The sequence below is a fragment of the Lissotriton vulgaris genome, chromosome 12 (genome assembly GCF_964263255.1).
Source record: "Lissotriton vulgaris chromosome 12, aLisVul1.2, whole genome shotgun sequence".
Taxonomy (NCBI): Eukaryota; Metazoa; Chordata; class Amphibia; order Caudata; family Salamandridae; genus Lissotriton; species Lissotriton vulgaris.
In genome coordinates this window covers 597,975,176-597,992,896 of record NC_141700.1, presented here as the reverse complement: position 1 = coordinate 597,992,896, position 17,721 = coordinate 597,975,176, and the positions used below count along the sequence as shown (strand labels likewise).

The 17,721-nt window shown below is 43.3% G+C and overlaps 1 protein-coding gene across 3 annotated transcripts in view; it reads right to left on the bottom strand.

Moving 5' to 3' along the window:
• Positions 1–17,721, bottom strand: part of ANKRD27 (ankyrin repeat domain 27) — a 719,886-nt gene that overhangs the window by 284,357 nt on the left and 417,808 nt on the right. For all 3 annotated transcript variants that reach the window (XM_086945455.1, XM_086945456.1, XM_086945457.1), the window contains one exon: positions 4,700–4,744. In XM_086945455.1, coding sequence (XP_086801581.1) covers positions 4,700–4,744 — 45 coding nt within the window. The remainder of the gene's footprint in view (positions 1–4,699; positions 4,745–17,721) is intronic.

Genomic DNA, 17,721 nt, shown 5'->3' with positions numbered 1-17,721 from the left:
CTGCCTGCTTTGAAAGACATTCAGCTGGATCCCCACAGAATCCAGAAAGACTGTCACCCATGCACTCATCACCGAAGCTCTTCAGCTTCTAGATGACTTTAGGACAACTCCAGAATAGGTTGATGCTAAAAGAACATTGTCAAATACTTTTTTGATGAGAGGCAACATCATACTTAGTTGCTTGTATATACAGTAATGAAAATGTAGGTATTTTCTTAAAGGGTCCATCTAGTATAAAGGAAAAAACTGTTTTCTCTACCCAGTATAGCAAAAATATAGGTGTTCTAGAATGTTGCCTTGTCTTGTGATACCAGATGAGGTGTTGAGATGTTCTGTGACAATAAAACCTAAATGGCTCCTTTAAGAGACTATCTTCAGTATAGCAACTAAAGTACCTTCTTTGGACAAAGCAGCCTGATTTCTCACCTTTATGAGATAAAGAAATTCCCTAGGAAGAAAATTATTTTTTAACCTCAGGAGTTTGGGGAGTTCTACCTCTCACCTGCCCACTTTAAAACAGTTTTAATCCTGTTGTTTCAGAGAAGTACAAGTTTCAACAGTTTTTTGGGGGAGAAAACTGTCCGGGGGGAAAAACTTGTGAATTCCCACAAAAGTGAGGTTGGAGGCATTCTCAAAACTATGCAGGCGGTTGTACTCTGGAATACCCACAAACCACTGTTTTGAGCATATTTACTCGCATGCTAAATGACACCGTAGTCATGCCATTCTACTTAAAGGGAACACATTTATTAGTGCAACTTCCCATTTTGTGCCTCACAAAGCTGAATTTACATTCGTAATACTGCTATTGTACCTTGTACTATAGTCCAGCAATGGTGTTATTGACACTAAAGCAACATGGAAATGAGCCTCTGATCCGGCTTGGTTGTAAAAGGCAGCATTTTACCTTTAAGGGGGTGGGGTGCATTCCACCGCAGCTACCACTCCACCTGCTTCACTAATGATAGCTACACCACTGACTATGCATGTACTCAAAGTTTAATTTGGGATCAGTCTTCTTGGTAGAAATCTATGCAGAGCTTCAAATGGCAGTCACATCGTTTGAAAGAAAATAACCACAATGTGAAAGAAAATAACCAATCAAACAAAAAATCTAATTAAAAAAAAACAGTAATCTGTCGGTACACATAAATCCAGCTTACCACAAGCTATGTAAAATAAGATTTTAAGGCCTTTAAGATCTTTCAGTTTATCTAAAAAAAAATAGTAGCACATTTATATGGCTTTTCTGCATTTAGACACAACTTAAATTAACATTTATTTTGTACAAATGATGAAAGTGAGAGGTTGACAGAATCATTAAACAATACATATCACAACCTATGTTTATAGTGTTTGTTAACCAGAAAGCCTGATCCTATTCAGCTGTAATTCTATGGTGAAACCAGAATGGGGCATTGCGGTGTTCAGATGATCACATGGGTGTATTATTCTATAGTGTGCCCGTATCCCCTAAAAATATATTTTTGAGACTTTGAGGTCCTATTTATGATAGGACACTGCTAAGTCAAGTTGGCATGGTACTGAATCGGTGCCGATTCTAGCCATGGACAGATGACAGAAGACAAAGGTCAAACATCAGTTCTGATATTGCTTGACTTATCAGCCGCTTCGGACTTGGTTAAGCATAAGATACTGCTGTCTAGATTAGTAAAGATTAGAAAGTGCAGATGGGACACTATTGGACTGGATCACATCTTATTCAAGAAATTTAACTCAAACTATCTCAATCCCCTTTTTTTCGCTCAAAGTTCAGAACAGTGAAGTACGGAGTACCTCAGGGCTTGGCTCTGATCCATATTCTTTTAAATATTTACTTGCGTCCTCTAATGACCCACTCATTCGATCCTATGGTATCAGCTTTGTCAACTGTCAGATGATACCCGGTTGATCCTCTCCTTAGACAATGACAGACCAGTGTCACTAGAGGTATTCCATAACTGCCTGAGGGAGGTTGTGAAGTGGCTGACCAATAACTCTTTACAGTTTAATAGAGACAAAACAGAAATTCTATGTTGCTCAGCCACTGAACCCAAGTAAACTCTCTAACTTCTGGCCTTGGACAAATAAGAGCAGTCCAGAAACATTTCAGTCGGTGCATAATCTAAGAGTTTACTTTGACAATACGTTATCCATGGAGACCCATGTTAACAAGACAGCTGCAACATGTTTTGCACTGCTTTAACGTGAGGAACAGTTTACCTATGCTACCACTATTAGCAAATACATTAATATTTATATTACTATTCTAAGCAGGCTTGACTTCAGTAATGCCCTGCTATAAGGCACATCAGATTAATAAGACTTCACAGAGTTCACGTTGCAGCAGCAAAGGGTCACTGAATAAACTAAAAGAGTATACATACCCTTACAAAGAAAATTCAAATCATATGAACCATCAAGAAACTTACACCCATCCTCTGCTGATCTCCTATGTATCCCGAAATTTCGGAAAGTGAGACAGGGAAGGCAGGTGTTCAGTGAGGGCAGCATAGTTACGGAACGAGTTACCAGCCACCTTAAGAGCCAGCAAGGACCTTCTTCAGTTTAGGAAAGCTCTTAAATCCTGGCTGTTTCCTAAATAAAATAGCTACACTGAAGTAAGGGCCTGTTCGCAAATTATCTAGTTTTTCCCCTTGTCGTCCGAGTCTAAATAAGGTCACAGACAGGATACCTTTGATGTGAAAGATGCGCTCTACAAATGTCTGATAATATTAATTGACACTGCTGAGGTACTTTAGTAATAACAGGGAGTGACAGGAGGCAGCCCACTGCTGTTACCATTTAACAAAGACAGGACACCGCTGAGCGAAAGCTCACACAGCATGGAGTGCAAACTTCACAAAACAAAGCTAGAGGATGCACGCCCCAATGGAGGCCTTTAGCTTTGATCAAAACTGGGGGATAGCTCAAGATGCTGTGAGAGTAAGCAATGATTAAAAGGGGAGAAAGGCATAACATTTAAGACCACATCTTACGTTTAATCAGCCTGTGTAAGGAACACAATGGATAAGGAGGTGCCTGCTTTGGCATTTTTGTATATGACTGGAGAAGGGACTCAAAGTCTATTTTAAACTCCGTAATCTCGCTCTCGTGGCCCAAAATGGTCTTCCAGACCACTGAAGGCACTTTGCAACTAATCACTGGGATGCATATATAAAAATGATATTTCAAACTATTCTTAAAAAATGGAGAGATCTACAATACGATGTTTTGTTTTTTACAAAATGCCAATAAAAATAAAAAATTAAACTGAGAAAAAGCAAAACAAAAAATGCAGCATATCTCCAAAAGAACTCACAAAACCTGCTCGTTGTCCTGCTGGTGGTGAACTCTGGACTGAGTGGACTAGAAATTTGACCTCTCGTTTAAAAAAGAATAACTGCTCTATAAAATAGGTATGCATACATACATGACTTTTGGTCAGCCTTCATCATGCGTTGTTTTGTTCAAGCGTCTTTAACATTTTGTTTCCTCTCTCCACAATGCACAGCATTGAACTATGGGTCACCCCACTTCAGCCAAACTGAGTGGACTTCAATTTTTTTAAATTAGCTTTAAACTTTTAAGGTCTATTGCATTGGTTTATAAATGTAAATGGTGTGTTCTCTAAACTTACGGCCTGATTTTGAGTTTGGCAAATGGGTTACTCTGCCACAAACGTGACAAATATCCCATCCGCTGTATTAGAAGTGCATTATGTCTTATGGCACTTGCAATAAGGCAGACAGGGTATCCATCAACAAGTTATCTGTCCACCAAACTCTAAATCAGTCCCATCAATTTGGATTTAAAAGGCTGTAATTTGCATTCGTGTGGACTAATTCTCATACAGCTAGATTCTCTCTGTGAACAAATAATCTTATCAAAATTTCTAGACCAAAGGAAGCATCTCTCTTCTGAAGTATGCCATGTTTCTCTAACTCTACCTTTAGTCATAGCTTCCTGTATCAAATCTACCTCCCACTAAAACCCATGGATCCAAACTCTCAAGAGGAAATACAATGTGAGAAGGAGTCTGTTGCCAGTGCACTGTGAGTTTTTAATATCTATGTCATAGAGCGTCAAACTAGACATACTTACAGCCAGTGCACAAACACTTTATGGGATAAAGTCAAAGTTTCTAAGCTCAATTACTACATTACTACATGGATTATGTACAACATGTCAATGACAAAAGAATTAACTGCATGTTCAAATGTTATGGTGAATAAGAATGTGAAATCAAAATTACAATATTCAGCTCCTGCCCATGGCTACTAAATAGTGTGCGAATATCAGCCTACGCTTTGAAGTAAACCATCTGAGTTAACCTGTCACCAAACCTTGTTTGTCACACATCACCTTTCTGTAGGGCAAAACAATATAACCGGTTTTTAAAACATCAAATGCAAAAGTAATAGTTAGCATCTTGTAGTGGAGTTTAACCTCGATGCCCTAATGAGATAATTTTTAAATTAAACTTTAGATCATTTAAGATCCATTTTGATGTTCCTTTTAAGAAATGGGCCAAGCACCCATCTAGGGTCTTCACTTTTATCACAGACGACAATCTCCAAGGACAATGGACGAGTCTTTGTCCTACATATAAATAGAATGCTAAATTTTAAAGATTTTTATTTTACGAAGGCATAATATACTTGTTTATGTAGTATGAAATATAGCTGGATTAACTCACCATTTCGAGATCACCATCAGCAACAGCTCTAAGGAGTTTATCTACCTATATTAAAGAAGAAAAAAATGACACTTTTTTTAATAGTGGACTTAGGCTACAGTCTCAGAGATAAATGCAATGTCCTTGTCAACCTCTCAATTGGATACTGTGGGGTTAAAAAATGCCTAGGGCACATTCATTTTTATCATTTGTAAGTGTTTGAGGTACACAGTAAGAAAGATAATCAAACCTTTCAATGCACTGTTGATCAACTGAAAACGAAAATGCTCATCTTGAGACATAATAAAAAAGCAAATCTATATTGAAACCCAGCAGCAACATTAAATTTCACTGGTTTAAAAACAGCATAAAATAACAGGTATTAAAGACAAACAACTAACAATACAATTCCAAGCCTTCTTTACAATGTGAGACAAAACGTCACTGACCAGTAGATTCTAAATAATATAATTTGTATTTATGTTGATGCCTTTTAATTGACAATACATTCTCTTGATTGTATCAAACAAACAAGCACTAGCATAGCCAAAAGGTCTTGCCTTAAGTATTTAACCATGCATCACATTATCCCGGATTCAACTGCATCTACTGCTACTTCACGTGCAAATGGTAAACGACCACCCACACCCAAGGATGGTTTTCTGAGCTACTTAATGAAAATATGATAAAGTCTCTTTAAAACTGAAAAAAGTGTATTTCTTTAACAACAAAGCTAAAACCAGTATAAAGAGGTACACCGTTTGACAAAGTTTAATGACACGAAAATCATTTCTTTAATTTAAGATATATTTATCAAGGTTTATATAGAGCTAACATGACCTGTGAGGGTATCAACCCGCTTTAGAAAAAGGGGGAAGTAAGAGCTAAGTATGGGGCACATGCATCAAGCTAGGCAATTGCGATTCCTTAATAGCGATTATTAAGGAATCGCTATCAAGGATTCGCAATTGCCTATGCATGTAGGTTTTGCAAAAATATTTGCGATTCCTACACATTCTCAAATTCGCAATTAAGGAATGCCTTCCCATTCATTCCTATGGACTTAGAGGCCCATATGAATGAATGGGAAGCCATTCGCAATTTGCGAGTACCAAATACGAACTCACAAATTGCAAATGCAATTTGAAAGTTGCTAGGGGGCCTTAAAGGCCACCTTGATGCACCCCAAATGTGGCATGTATGCTCATGTGGCGCACATGGCACTTGGAAAAATCCACTTTTGTGTATTTTTCAGAGTTTTTACAAATTACCATCAACTTGCAGTTGATGGTAATTAGCATTTCCGAAATGCTAAGTCGCATTTAGGAAAGGCTTTGATGCATCCCAAATAGGGAATCGTAATTTGTGATTCCCTAACAGCATTCACAATTTAGGTAATCACAAAATTTGCGATTACCTATATATTGCGAATGGGTTTTGGGTTGATGCATCCCAATTGCCTAAATACCGGTCGCAAAGGGGCCGATTCTGCGAATCGGCCCGTTTGCGATCGGTTTTTAGGTTGATGCATGTGCCCCTAAGACACAGACACAAGAGCAAACAGTCACATATACGAGAGGGATGCAAAGAGAGCAGATTAACCAGGTGATAAACTAGACCTCAACAGTAAGTCAGTAATATAGTAGTCATGATCAACAAGTGAGAAAAAACACGGAAAGGATCGCGGGCCAAAAAGCGTGCTCTTAAGGCAAAAATCTGTTCATCAGAAGTGTTTTCACTTCTTTTTTGAAAGAGGCGTAGACAACATCAGGAATATTGCAGAGAGTTCCAAATTTTTGGGGCGATGCCCAAGAAGGCTATTTTGCAAGTTTTCTTTTTGTGGAAAATATGGGGTTTCAGAGGGCTGGTACTACTCGATGATGGCATACGCCCGATAATTCTAGCTTTTGTGCCAAATACCTAGGGGTATTAAAAGGTGGAGGTTTGAGTTATGCACACAATTTTTATTACATTCTTGCCTCATAAGGGAGACATTTCAGGGAATTCAGATCTGGGAAGATGTGCTTGTTCCTTTTAGTTCCTGTGACGAGGCTTGCAGCAGAGTTGAGAGAATCCCTTAGAGGGGTCAACTTGTATCTAGGCAAGCCACAGAGTGTAGCACTTCCATAATCCATCCTAGGCAAGACGAGAGCTTAGACCGCAGAGTTAAGGTCGCCATAAGGAAAGAAGGGTTTTAGTTTCCTTAAAATGCTTATCTGATAATTTGCACCTTTGGTGGCAGTACAGATGAGCTCCTGCATGTTCAGGGATTTGACCAGGGTAATTCCCAAAGATCTTGCAGAGTCTATAATGTGAAGAGAGCTGTTACAAGTAAGTCCGATATAGAATAGTGTTGAGGACATGATTTCTACTGGGGAGGAGATTTTCAGATACAATTGGGTGTTGTCTGCATACATATGATAGTGAATATTAGAGGATGTCAAGGAGTCTGCTAGGGGTTCGATTAATACATTGGAGAGTAGGAGAGAGAGTAATTCCCTGTGGTACCCCCATGGTGACCACGGTGGGCTTGGACAAGGATTGATTAACCTTGACACTTTGGGATCGGTTATGGAGGAATGAGGTAAACCAGTGTAGGACGGACCCTGATAAACCCATCCTCCATTCAATTAGATTTAGGAGACTGTCATGTTTGATAGAATAGAACTCTGGTCAAGTGAAGGAAAAAAAGAAGACATGATTCACTCTGGTCCTGCACTTTTAATAAGTCAACCACTATGTCAGTGAGTGCCGATTCTGTGCTATGCCCTTGACGGAATCAGCTTGGTATTCGTCAAGGAGATGGAAATGATCTATGTGGTTGCAGAGCTGGATCTGGACACATTTTTCAAGAACCTTAGCCTGGATAGAAATGTTGGATATTGGGTGGAAATTGGTAAGATCTGAGCAATCTGCAGTTGTTTTTTTTCCAAAAAATTGGTTACTTGCCCTAATTTTAGGCAGTCGGGGATAGTACCTTGGCGGACCGAAGCATTTACGATCTTAGTACATAGAGGGAGAGTAGATCATTTAATCTCATTGAAGATATTTAGAGGTAAAGGGTCGATGAAATAATTAGAGGGTTTCAACGCTATAAGAATGATGTGAATGTCAATTTTGTTGAGGGGACTAAATGTGTGCCAGGAGGCATTGTTTTTTGGGAGAGCCCAGGGTGAATAGCTGGATCAGTAGTCTGTATGGGATGCGACAAGATGTGTAATATCACTGGTAGGAGCTTCCACGCTGACTTCAAATCTTTTTCAATGTTTTCCCAAAATGAAGGAAGCAAAATCCTCGCAGTTTGGGAGAGTGGTGGCCCACGTGCCGAGAAGGTTTGGTAGGTTAAGTGATTGTTGCTTGACAATTGCAAAAGGTTTCTTGGGTCAATTTCTTGCTTGCTCAAGCTGGGTTCTAAAGAAGTTGGCTTTAGACATTCTGATTATTTTATTATATGTTTTCCTCACTGATCTTAAACATTTTAGGTGCTCCATTAAGGGCGAGGATCTCCAGGTTCTTTCTGCTAATCTCAGGTTGCGTCTTTCAGTATTAAGGCTGCCGCTGAACCAAGGTTTTGAGACTTTGTTGGATATGTTTTTTAGTTTAAGTGGGGGGAGGGGGGGGGGGGGATCGAGTCAAAATAGAGGTATTTAGTGATCAGTGAGGTCGTGATCATCTACCATGTCCATCATGGGAGTTATGGAGTTGTAACTGAGGATAGATAAATAATAAGGGTTTATGTTCTAAAAACTTCTTATCCATTGTTTTGGTTTCTTTGATTGAGCTCTTTTCGGGATCACAACCGCTTTGATGAGGAAGATGATATGGTAGTGGTCAGGCCAGTCGCAAGAGACAATGGAATCCAGTGTGATTTTGTCCGTTTTTTCAATGATAAGGCCTAAGCTCTAACCCTTGTGAGTAGGGCTGTCACAGATTGGGTCAAAACGAAGTCAGATAGAAAGGATTTAAAGCTGTCACTGCATGGTCGTCAGGTTATTCCAGTCCCCAAAGAAGATCTGGGAGACTTGATGATCGTCGTTAGTTGAGAGGACTTCCGTTACTTGTTCAATGATAGGTAGATTGTCTCCAGGAAGGTGATAGATCGTGTGAAGTTTGCGAATGACTATTGTTGGAAGCGATGCAGATGCAAAGATATTCACAAGCTGGGGGAGCAGTGGCTTCTGACTGATTCACGGAGAGGGCGTTATGGTAGATGCATGCTACTCCTCCCAGGTCTAAGAGTTCCATCTATTTTAATGATGTTGTGACTGTGGGGGGGTACGGGGGACTAGTAAGCACTGTTCCCTGCAAGGTGCGAGCGCGCACCTCTGTCCTCCCGAGCGTGCAGTGGCTTGTGTGAAGCAAACACACGCAGCACATCCTGAGAGAGCGTTCTAGCGCCGAAAGACAGAAAATGCTCATGCACTTTCTTTTCTAACTAGAGCGCGGCTGCGGGGTTGATTTTGGGCCTTTTGAAAGTATTTATGTCACACAGCCCCACAGCTGAGCTCTATTTAGAAAAGAAATGCAGCAAGTCTACAAACACGAGGTGTGCTTTCAGAATCATCTGAAAGCGCACGTTCATGGTTTTATAATTGAGGCATTTCTTTTCTAAATAGAGTGCAGCTGTGGGGCTGATTGTTTGCCTTTTAAAAGTATTTATGTTAAATGCAGCCCTTAATGGGCGCTGTAATTAACAAATACTTTCAAAAGGCCCACAATCAACCCCGCAGCCATGCTGCATTAAGATAAGAAAAGCAGCAAGTTTAAAAGCACAACGTGTAAAGTACCTGTTGTGCTTTTAAACTTGCCGCAAAGCCAAAAGGACTAAAAGCGCTACAGTGCCCAACCCCCCCCCCTCCCATCGCCCCACCATCATGTGTCTCAGCTCGGGCTGCTGCGGCTCGAGCTGGGCAGTGTCTGGAGTCCTCGGAAGCTTGTTTCCGGTCCAGGGAAGGCATGGCTTGGCAGTACGGGCTGGACTGTTCCCATGAGGCACAGGGTCAGACTGATTTGCATATAGCCATGTCTGAACTGGGGTGGCAGAGTGGGCTAAAGAACTGTGATGGATCAAACCCAGATCTTTTGACTGGGTGCGAGTGTTTGATTGGTTCAGATGCTCCATCCATCACCACCCCCTTTTGTACCTGGAGTCTTTATTCCGGCACACCCAAGTTTTTCACGGGTCTTTAAAGACTATTTGCATATTTACATACCTTTGTAAACTGGTTACCAAGACTTAGTTTTTGTTCTGCTTACAGTACGCCCTGGGCACCCACTCTACCTATTCCTTACATTTGTAGGAGTGGCAAAAGAAAAATGAGAGTCATGATTTGTTTAAAGAACTTGCATAGACCTGCCTTGACACTAAATAGGGTTATAAATACAAAAGTATGTATTCATTTGTAATGTCAATTATCTGTCTTTGTTCCCTTTAATTATCAGTCATGGTTCGTTCAGGCAGCCCTAGAATACAATTAAAAGTGCTTTCTATTTAGATTTGCTGTATGCACAGATAAGTGCTGCAAATATTGCTTTAGGTGACTTATTTTTGTACCGTCTGGGACATAAAAATAATGAGCTGGCAACCCTAATCATAAGACTGGAAGTTGACAGCAGGATCAGCACATTATTATTACCCTCGATCCCTGATTAATGCCATAATAGCAATAGTTTAACATATCTGAAACCCTACGCCGCTGTCCATGACAAGCTGAGCTACTTCAAATGTCTGGGAATGCACCCTGCATTCAGACAACTCGCTCCTCATTCTCGCCCTTCACTTTCCTGCTCACCCTGTACTCACAGTGATCACAATACATGCACACTGATCACCATGCACTCACACCATTCACCCACTCAATCTGCACTCACAGTGATCATTTTGGACTCACAGTACACTTGTGCTGTTCACCCTGTACCACACCCTGCAGCTACACGAGCACACTACTCACCCTGCACTCATGTGATACTTCACTCACCTGTCCCCCTCACTGCTCAATCTGTAGTCTCACTCAAACAAGCCCATCACTAACCATGCATTACTTCGTCCCACTCTGCACTCACATCTGCACCCAAATTCATATGGTCACCTCACTCACCCTGCAGTCACTACTCTTACCCTACTCACACGGTTTCATCGCTCACTGTGCACTCTTGCACCCACATAGCGCAGAGGGTTAATGTGCCTGCTACAAAGAACGTGTACCATGCAGATCACAGAACTGAGTGTGAGTGAACTATGAGCAGAGCTATTAAAAAATTATATGTTTGTTAGACAGGTGCTATAGAGTGATGAGGTGCATTGTTGGTGAGTGGTAGTGGGGGAATTTATGAAGGAGGAGGAGGAGGAGGAAATGTGGGAGGGGGCGCCCAAAAAGACTGTTGCACAGTGTGCTACCGGTGCTAGGGCCAGCCTTGGCTGTGAGTGTTAGCCCCCTCCCTCCCCCTAAAGTTCAGGTCTAGTTGCTCCCCTGATCACAGCATCTGTCATGGGCTTCATGTAACAAATTCTATCAAAAGGCAAACCATCAGCCCCGCATTTAAAAAATAAATGCAGCAAGTTTTATATAGTGTGAACTCAAACCAAAATTATTGGAGCGATTTACACGTTTTATTTATTTGCATGCATGGGGAGATTAATTGATTTGCTGAGAATCACAGGATGTTAATCTGACTCAAGACTCAAAACCTATCTCCTAAGTTGGAAACTCAAGCATTAAACCACAACCTCTACCAAAAGAGTGGAAACATTTTCAATATTATATACAACTTTATGCAACAAACAATCATTGACAAAGCCAATAGTCCTGACTTCTTGTAGGTGTAATGGTACTTGTATTATATCTGGAAGCAAAGACGGAAGAAGCAAAATATCAATCAGGTGGCACACAAAACTAAGATTTTTAGCTTAATTGCTTTTAAGCCATGCCCTTAATTGCATTGGTCACGCCCCATTGACACACCCGATGGTTTTGTCATCCCACATAAAGCCCTGGTGTACAGGAGCGATCTGGTTCTTGGCACACATAGCCTTGGCTGCAGAGCACAGAGACCTTACTCTGCCGCACACAGAGGAAATAAATTAGAGGGAACATAGCTAGTAAGTCTAAATTCGGGGGAGAGGAACTGTTTAGCCAGGTTTCTGTAAGGACAATGATATCGAACTATTGTGTGAGGATGAGGTCATAAATATCAGACGCATGAATGACTGCCGAGCTGAAATTGAGAAGCATGCATTTTAGGTGGTTATTGGTGTAGACAGTGAGGAGGAGGGCATGGATGTCAATATCTGATAGGTACTCGGCCAGTCTCCTGGGTCGAGAAAGGGCATTAGGGAGAAGTATTGTTTTCCAACTAAGGTGATGAGTGTGAAGGATGTGGGCAGGCATTGTGACAGTTTGGGTACCAGACCGATTTATTAGGACTCTGTTGGACCTTTGAATGAGCAGCAACTCTGTGGTGATGGATATAAGTCTCTGTAGTTCATCCTTGAGGCGGAGCAGATTAAAAGAAATCTCGTCAACACGAGATTCCACGGAGGTGGGTAGTTGTGGGGGGTGAGGCCAGGTTGAGAGGGGATTCAAGAGTGGAAGAATGAAGGATTTCTGGCTCAGGAAGGTATTGCAAAGGGACAGTCAGTGTGGTGGCAGAAATAGAAGGAAGGAGAGAGAGAGCGAGGGGATTATGTGTAGGAAGGAAGACCTAGATGGCGACAGGATAGTCCTGTTAGGGTATATGGATCCAGATGTCTGGACCGAGGGTTGAATGTAGGAGTACAGGATGGACCCCCGAGGGAGAACTCGGGGGCCGGGGTGAGGTCATGAGGGAGGGATTAGGTCCTGGAATGAGGGAGTCCATGCTACTACTAGTAGGGGCGTATGGAGCCTGAGGCCTGGGTCAGCTCATCACTTAGTGAGACTTCAACTATACAGGATACATAGAATCACAGGGTAGGCTGGCAAGAGACGGGGTGGGGTAGCCTGGGTTAGTAGGGGGTATGGGCTAAGTGATTCTGGGGTAAGTATGGGCATCCCTAGGGATGCAGGATTGAAACCAGGGGAGCTAGAGTTGCTTTGGATGGGAGATGAGATCTTATTGTTCACAGCCCTTCTGAAGATGGAGGAGATCCAATATTGCTAGTCTGTCATTCAAAGATTGAATTAGTATGTTCCCATCATTGTATAGGGATATAGTAACGTCTCTCATACAGAAAAGCTAGGGAGATACTGAAAGTCTAAGACCGTGGAGTATTTCCTAGAGTTGGTGATTCGGAGTAAAGGGCATTCTTCCATTGTGCATGTCTTTTAGAGTAAAAGATGAGGTCACTAGTTAACGTTCCCTTACTAGAGCAGAAGTATGGGTCAAAGATAAGAGTCTCAGGATGGGATATGAGGAGTCTGTGTTTGAAGCTTTTGGACGCATTTTTGGAGATTAGGAAGATTCTTAGTTGCGAAGGGGTTAAGACCTGCAGGTTCTAGTTTTATGTACCTTGCTTTAGGAGAGATAGTGGACATGATGGCTGACCAGTTACCTCCCAACGGAGATAAGCGGTAAAAGCCCAGAAGGAGGGTTCCGAAGAATTCCAGATCGCTCTCCAAGGTCATAGGATGCGAGAAGAGTTAAGAGAAAGCTTTAAGTAGGCTGGTCGGGCCCTCAAGTGATCGCTTAGGGAGAGGAGCAGTTGTCCGAGCTAACAAGGGAAAGCTCATAATGCAGGCCACATGTGCACTATAGCAGTTTCAGCGTGCAGGAAAACAAGATTGTGATGGTATCAAGTGGTGAGTGAAACCCTCTCTGCCCTGGGACTGCGCCAAGCTACCAAATTATAGTGAGGCATTAAAACCCAGAGACATTCCAAGATGGCCGCTCCATACTGAGATCAGGGTTCCTAGAGGTAGCCATTAGTCGTACTTTAGTTTCTGGAAATTCCTCATACGATTGACTCCTATGACCCTTTCCATTCGAGGGCTGGGGGCTGCCATCTTGGGAAAGTGCAACAAGTAAAGAGAAGGGAGGGAGGGACACATAAAATAGAGGAAAGGCCTCCAATGGTCCTACAGACCAGTCCTGGGTAGCCAGAATCAGCCTCAGGGTTTGCCCAGGGTCACCACACTCCCAGTATCACACCACAAGTCCTGGAAAATAGCAAACACACCCTTCTGAACATAAAGAGCACAAGGGCAGAGTAGGGAGATCTATGCTACACCTACCAGTGCTAGCAGCGCACTCTAAGTGCTGCTAGGTGGCAACAATGTAAGGGCAGCAGGGCCTGCCGCCTGTAACCCAACTGGAGCTCCCTGTTGTTTCATGGGGACCCAAAGGCGAGCAAGAGTCATTCAGAAACACATTGAAAAGTAGCAGCATGGCCTCCTTGAAGGTCTCGATCTGCTGTGGAGCCAACAATGGCCCAGGAAATTTAGGACGACCTGGACCAGCTGAGAATTTTTTTCTGTGGATGGAGACTTCGAAGGGACGCGTAATATACCTGCGCCTTGTCTTTGGAGTCAGAAAGCGGGACGGGGTTGAGAACTGCTTCACTTTCTTATCCTTGGGCTTGGACTTGGACTTGGACTTAACAAAAGACTTGGAGTGCGAAGTTGAGTGGTCACAGAAAAATCCTTAGGAACAATACAGAGAATAAGTCAGCGTCTGCGATTTGGAGTCCAGTGGGACTTACATGAAATCTGCAACATCATGTGTTTGGCAACATACAGCTTTTCTTACCGGTCTCAGATCATATACAGGTGCATGATGATGCACTTATGACACAACTTAGTAGTGAACAGAAATCAAAGACATACTTCATGCAAGTCTGTGACCACCATCTGTTTCCTGCAGTCCTGGAAGAGCTTGAAAACTGTTGGTTCGGGAAGAGACATTTTTCCTTAGCACACTGGTGACATCATTTTAGAAGGTAATCTGAAAACCAACAAATTCAGGAGTGGAGGTCCGGGTCCAGTCATAGGCATGGAAATAGAAGAACTGAGGTCAGCGCGCGGGGTGGCACTTATTTGCAGCTCCACTATGCTACTTCTGGAGTAGTTTGGAGCCAGCTCTGTGCTGCAGAATGCACACAGTAGTATTGTTATGGAAAAGTTTTTGGGATCCAGTCAGTTGCCTGGGAAGAATTTTAAGGTGAGGAGTCTAAGATTAGAAGTAGCCATCTGAAAAAAATATTTGCATAGTGTGGGAACTGGGCTCTACCTACTTAATATCCCCAGATTTTTCGCTTACTGACTACCCCGTTTTGGAGTTTTCTTGTGGGTGTGTCTCACTCAAGGTCAATTCTGTGGAAACAGACAGAGTGCTACTTATCAGTGCCATATAAGCTCCCCTACTGTGCAGCTGGTTAGGAGGCCCTGAGCTAGTTACACACAAATGTGTGTGGGCTGAGCATGAGAGTGTACCATAGGGCATGAAATGGAGAATCCACCTGACCCCACTGAGAACAGGGACCTAAGGATTTGGACAGCAGATGGCACCCAAGGACTAGGGGTGTCATCTCCAGGGCCAATGGTGCTGGCCCCCTTACGCCCCTGAGTGACAGTAGAGAGATTGACCTGCTTGGGTTAGAGGGGAGAACCTGGAGGGTTCAACTGGAACTTCTGTGGACTGGTCCTAGAAATGGGTGACCCCATCAAGAGAAAAGCCTTTTGACTCTGCTGCTGAAAGAGAGGTGCCACGGGCCTTGGGAATACAGCTGGGAGAGTACTCTGCTGGCAGGCTGTGCAGGGGGCTGCGAAGGAAGATCACGGGTGAAGGTAGGGGCCAGGGGCCAAAACAAAGCACAGATGCTGCAGCAGTGGTAGGAAATCAAGCCCCAGAAAGAAAACCTTGAATGCTTGAAAAAATGCTGCTAGTGGAGAGAGCTTGTCTCCCCACCACCTTAGTCAAAATCGCCCCAAAAACCGGAGGTAACAAAGAATTGTCCACGGGGTACGAGGTGGTAAATCAAGCACATATTGCTCTGCTACACATTTTTCAAACTACCCTGGGGAGAGGCAAGCCCCCGGCGTCGGAGCAACCATCTTCATTCATTTTCAATGGGAGGGGACGAGCGTGGGGCCCCTTGCCCCTGAGAACACCCACCTGTAACACAAAACCCTCTCTTGACCATGGGCTCCAGTTTTCGGGGACCAAACAATGTTCCATGCTGGACACTCCTCACTGGGCCGTTTCTGTGGACACCAGCATCCAACCACCACCATCACCGCAGACAGGGTTGGCAGGAGGAAGGCAGTTTGCTGCTGGGGGAGTCCAAAAAATGAAACCAGCTCCTGCATGGTGCACAAGAAGCATGCCACTCATGGGTAGCTGGCGGGGTCTTTGAGGCTTTCCCTGCCATTCCCAACAAAAGGTAGCACCTGGGTGCCCAAGTGGGCACAGGCACCTGATATTGCAAATTGTGGGGTTGAATATTAAAAAAATGAAAGCACCATGGATAGTCTGTCAAAACGTATTCAAGTCGCGGATGCTGGAGTACAAGTGCAAGACATTGCAAGAGTTATTCTCGAGAAATACAGGATCTTCAGGCAAGATTGACAACACAGGCCCGGAGGAAAAACTGCGATTATTCTGAAGGACACATTCGCCTGCACAACCTCATGGCATCTTTACCTCTTTCAACAACATATCTTTCAAAACACCCATCACCTGGGCCAACCTGGCCATTCCTAATTTCACAACCTACACCCCCTCACCACAGAAGAATTACCACGACAGGCCCTGCACGCCGATGCTGGAACAACAGAACAGAAGTGGTTTGGGCTCCCACCCTCCACAAGAACCAGCCCGAACACACAGTCCACCTATCGAGCAACATCAACAACTGGATTACTGCCTACGCTGATACCATGACTTCTAGCAAGCGAAGTCAACTAGCAAAAAACACGACCACAGGCCATGGAGGAACTTCAAATTACCAAACGGTATTGCAAGACGGAGGTGGAGAGCAAGCCAAAAAGAATCAGACAAGGACATGTTCAAACCTGCCCGAGGAACTACCCATACCAGATCCAGGAAACTAAGAGGAAGCCCTTAGCCGAACGCAGCAACAACAGCAGCAAAGAACTTTTTGCAATCATTAAGAATCACCTCACCCACAGCAACCACCAGCAAAAGCACCCCAACACAGGAAATTGGTAACGAACGCTCAGGATTCTTCTGCAGCAAAATCACAGCAGTATACAACAACTTGATCCGTAACTGGACCCTAGAAAATTGGTAACAAGTCTACCAATATTGGAAAAAGAGAAACACCCTGACCACATGGAACACTATTACTGCAGAGGAAACCGCCACAATCATGAAATAATCCACTCCTTGGCCCGGTCTGACAAACCCTGCCCGCACCATGTCTACTATAAAGCGTTCATCACTATCAAGGAAACTCACCCTCAACACCTTGAATGACACAGCCACCTGTCTGGAAGTAAGGAAATAGGCAGCTGCCAATGCCTTCCTAAAGAAGCCCACAGCAGACACAGCCAAGCTTGTGAAATACCTACAAAACGATTCCCCTCCTAGCATACCCAAGCAAAGTCCTAGAAAAATCCATCAACAGACGTCATGCCAACTACAGCACCAAACCAAAAGTACAGAGACAGACCACAAGGCAGCAACAGACTACATCTGGATGATCCTTGACAGAGAACTGCAGCCGTTATCTTACTTGATCTCTCTGCGGCCTTCGACACAGTCTTCCACCGCACCCTGGTCCAACAACTGCACAAGACTGCCACCTAATCTCCCATCCTCCAATGCATATGCACATTTCTTACCAGAAGAGCACAAACCGTCAATATGCCACCTTACTCCTCTGAAGCCTGGGAGCTCATTTGCGGAGTTCCCCGGAGCTCCTCGACTAGCCCACCCTCTTGAACATCTACAGATTTCAGATAACAGATTTCACCTAAGCACACAACAATGAAAATATTCACATACGCCGACAAGATGCAACCGATACTGTCCTTCATGGACAAAACACTCATGCCAAGGAAAAATTGTAACTCCTACATGACTGAAGAGGCCACCTGAATGAAGTC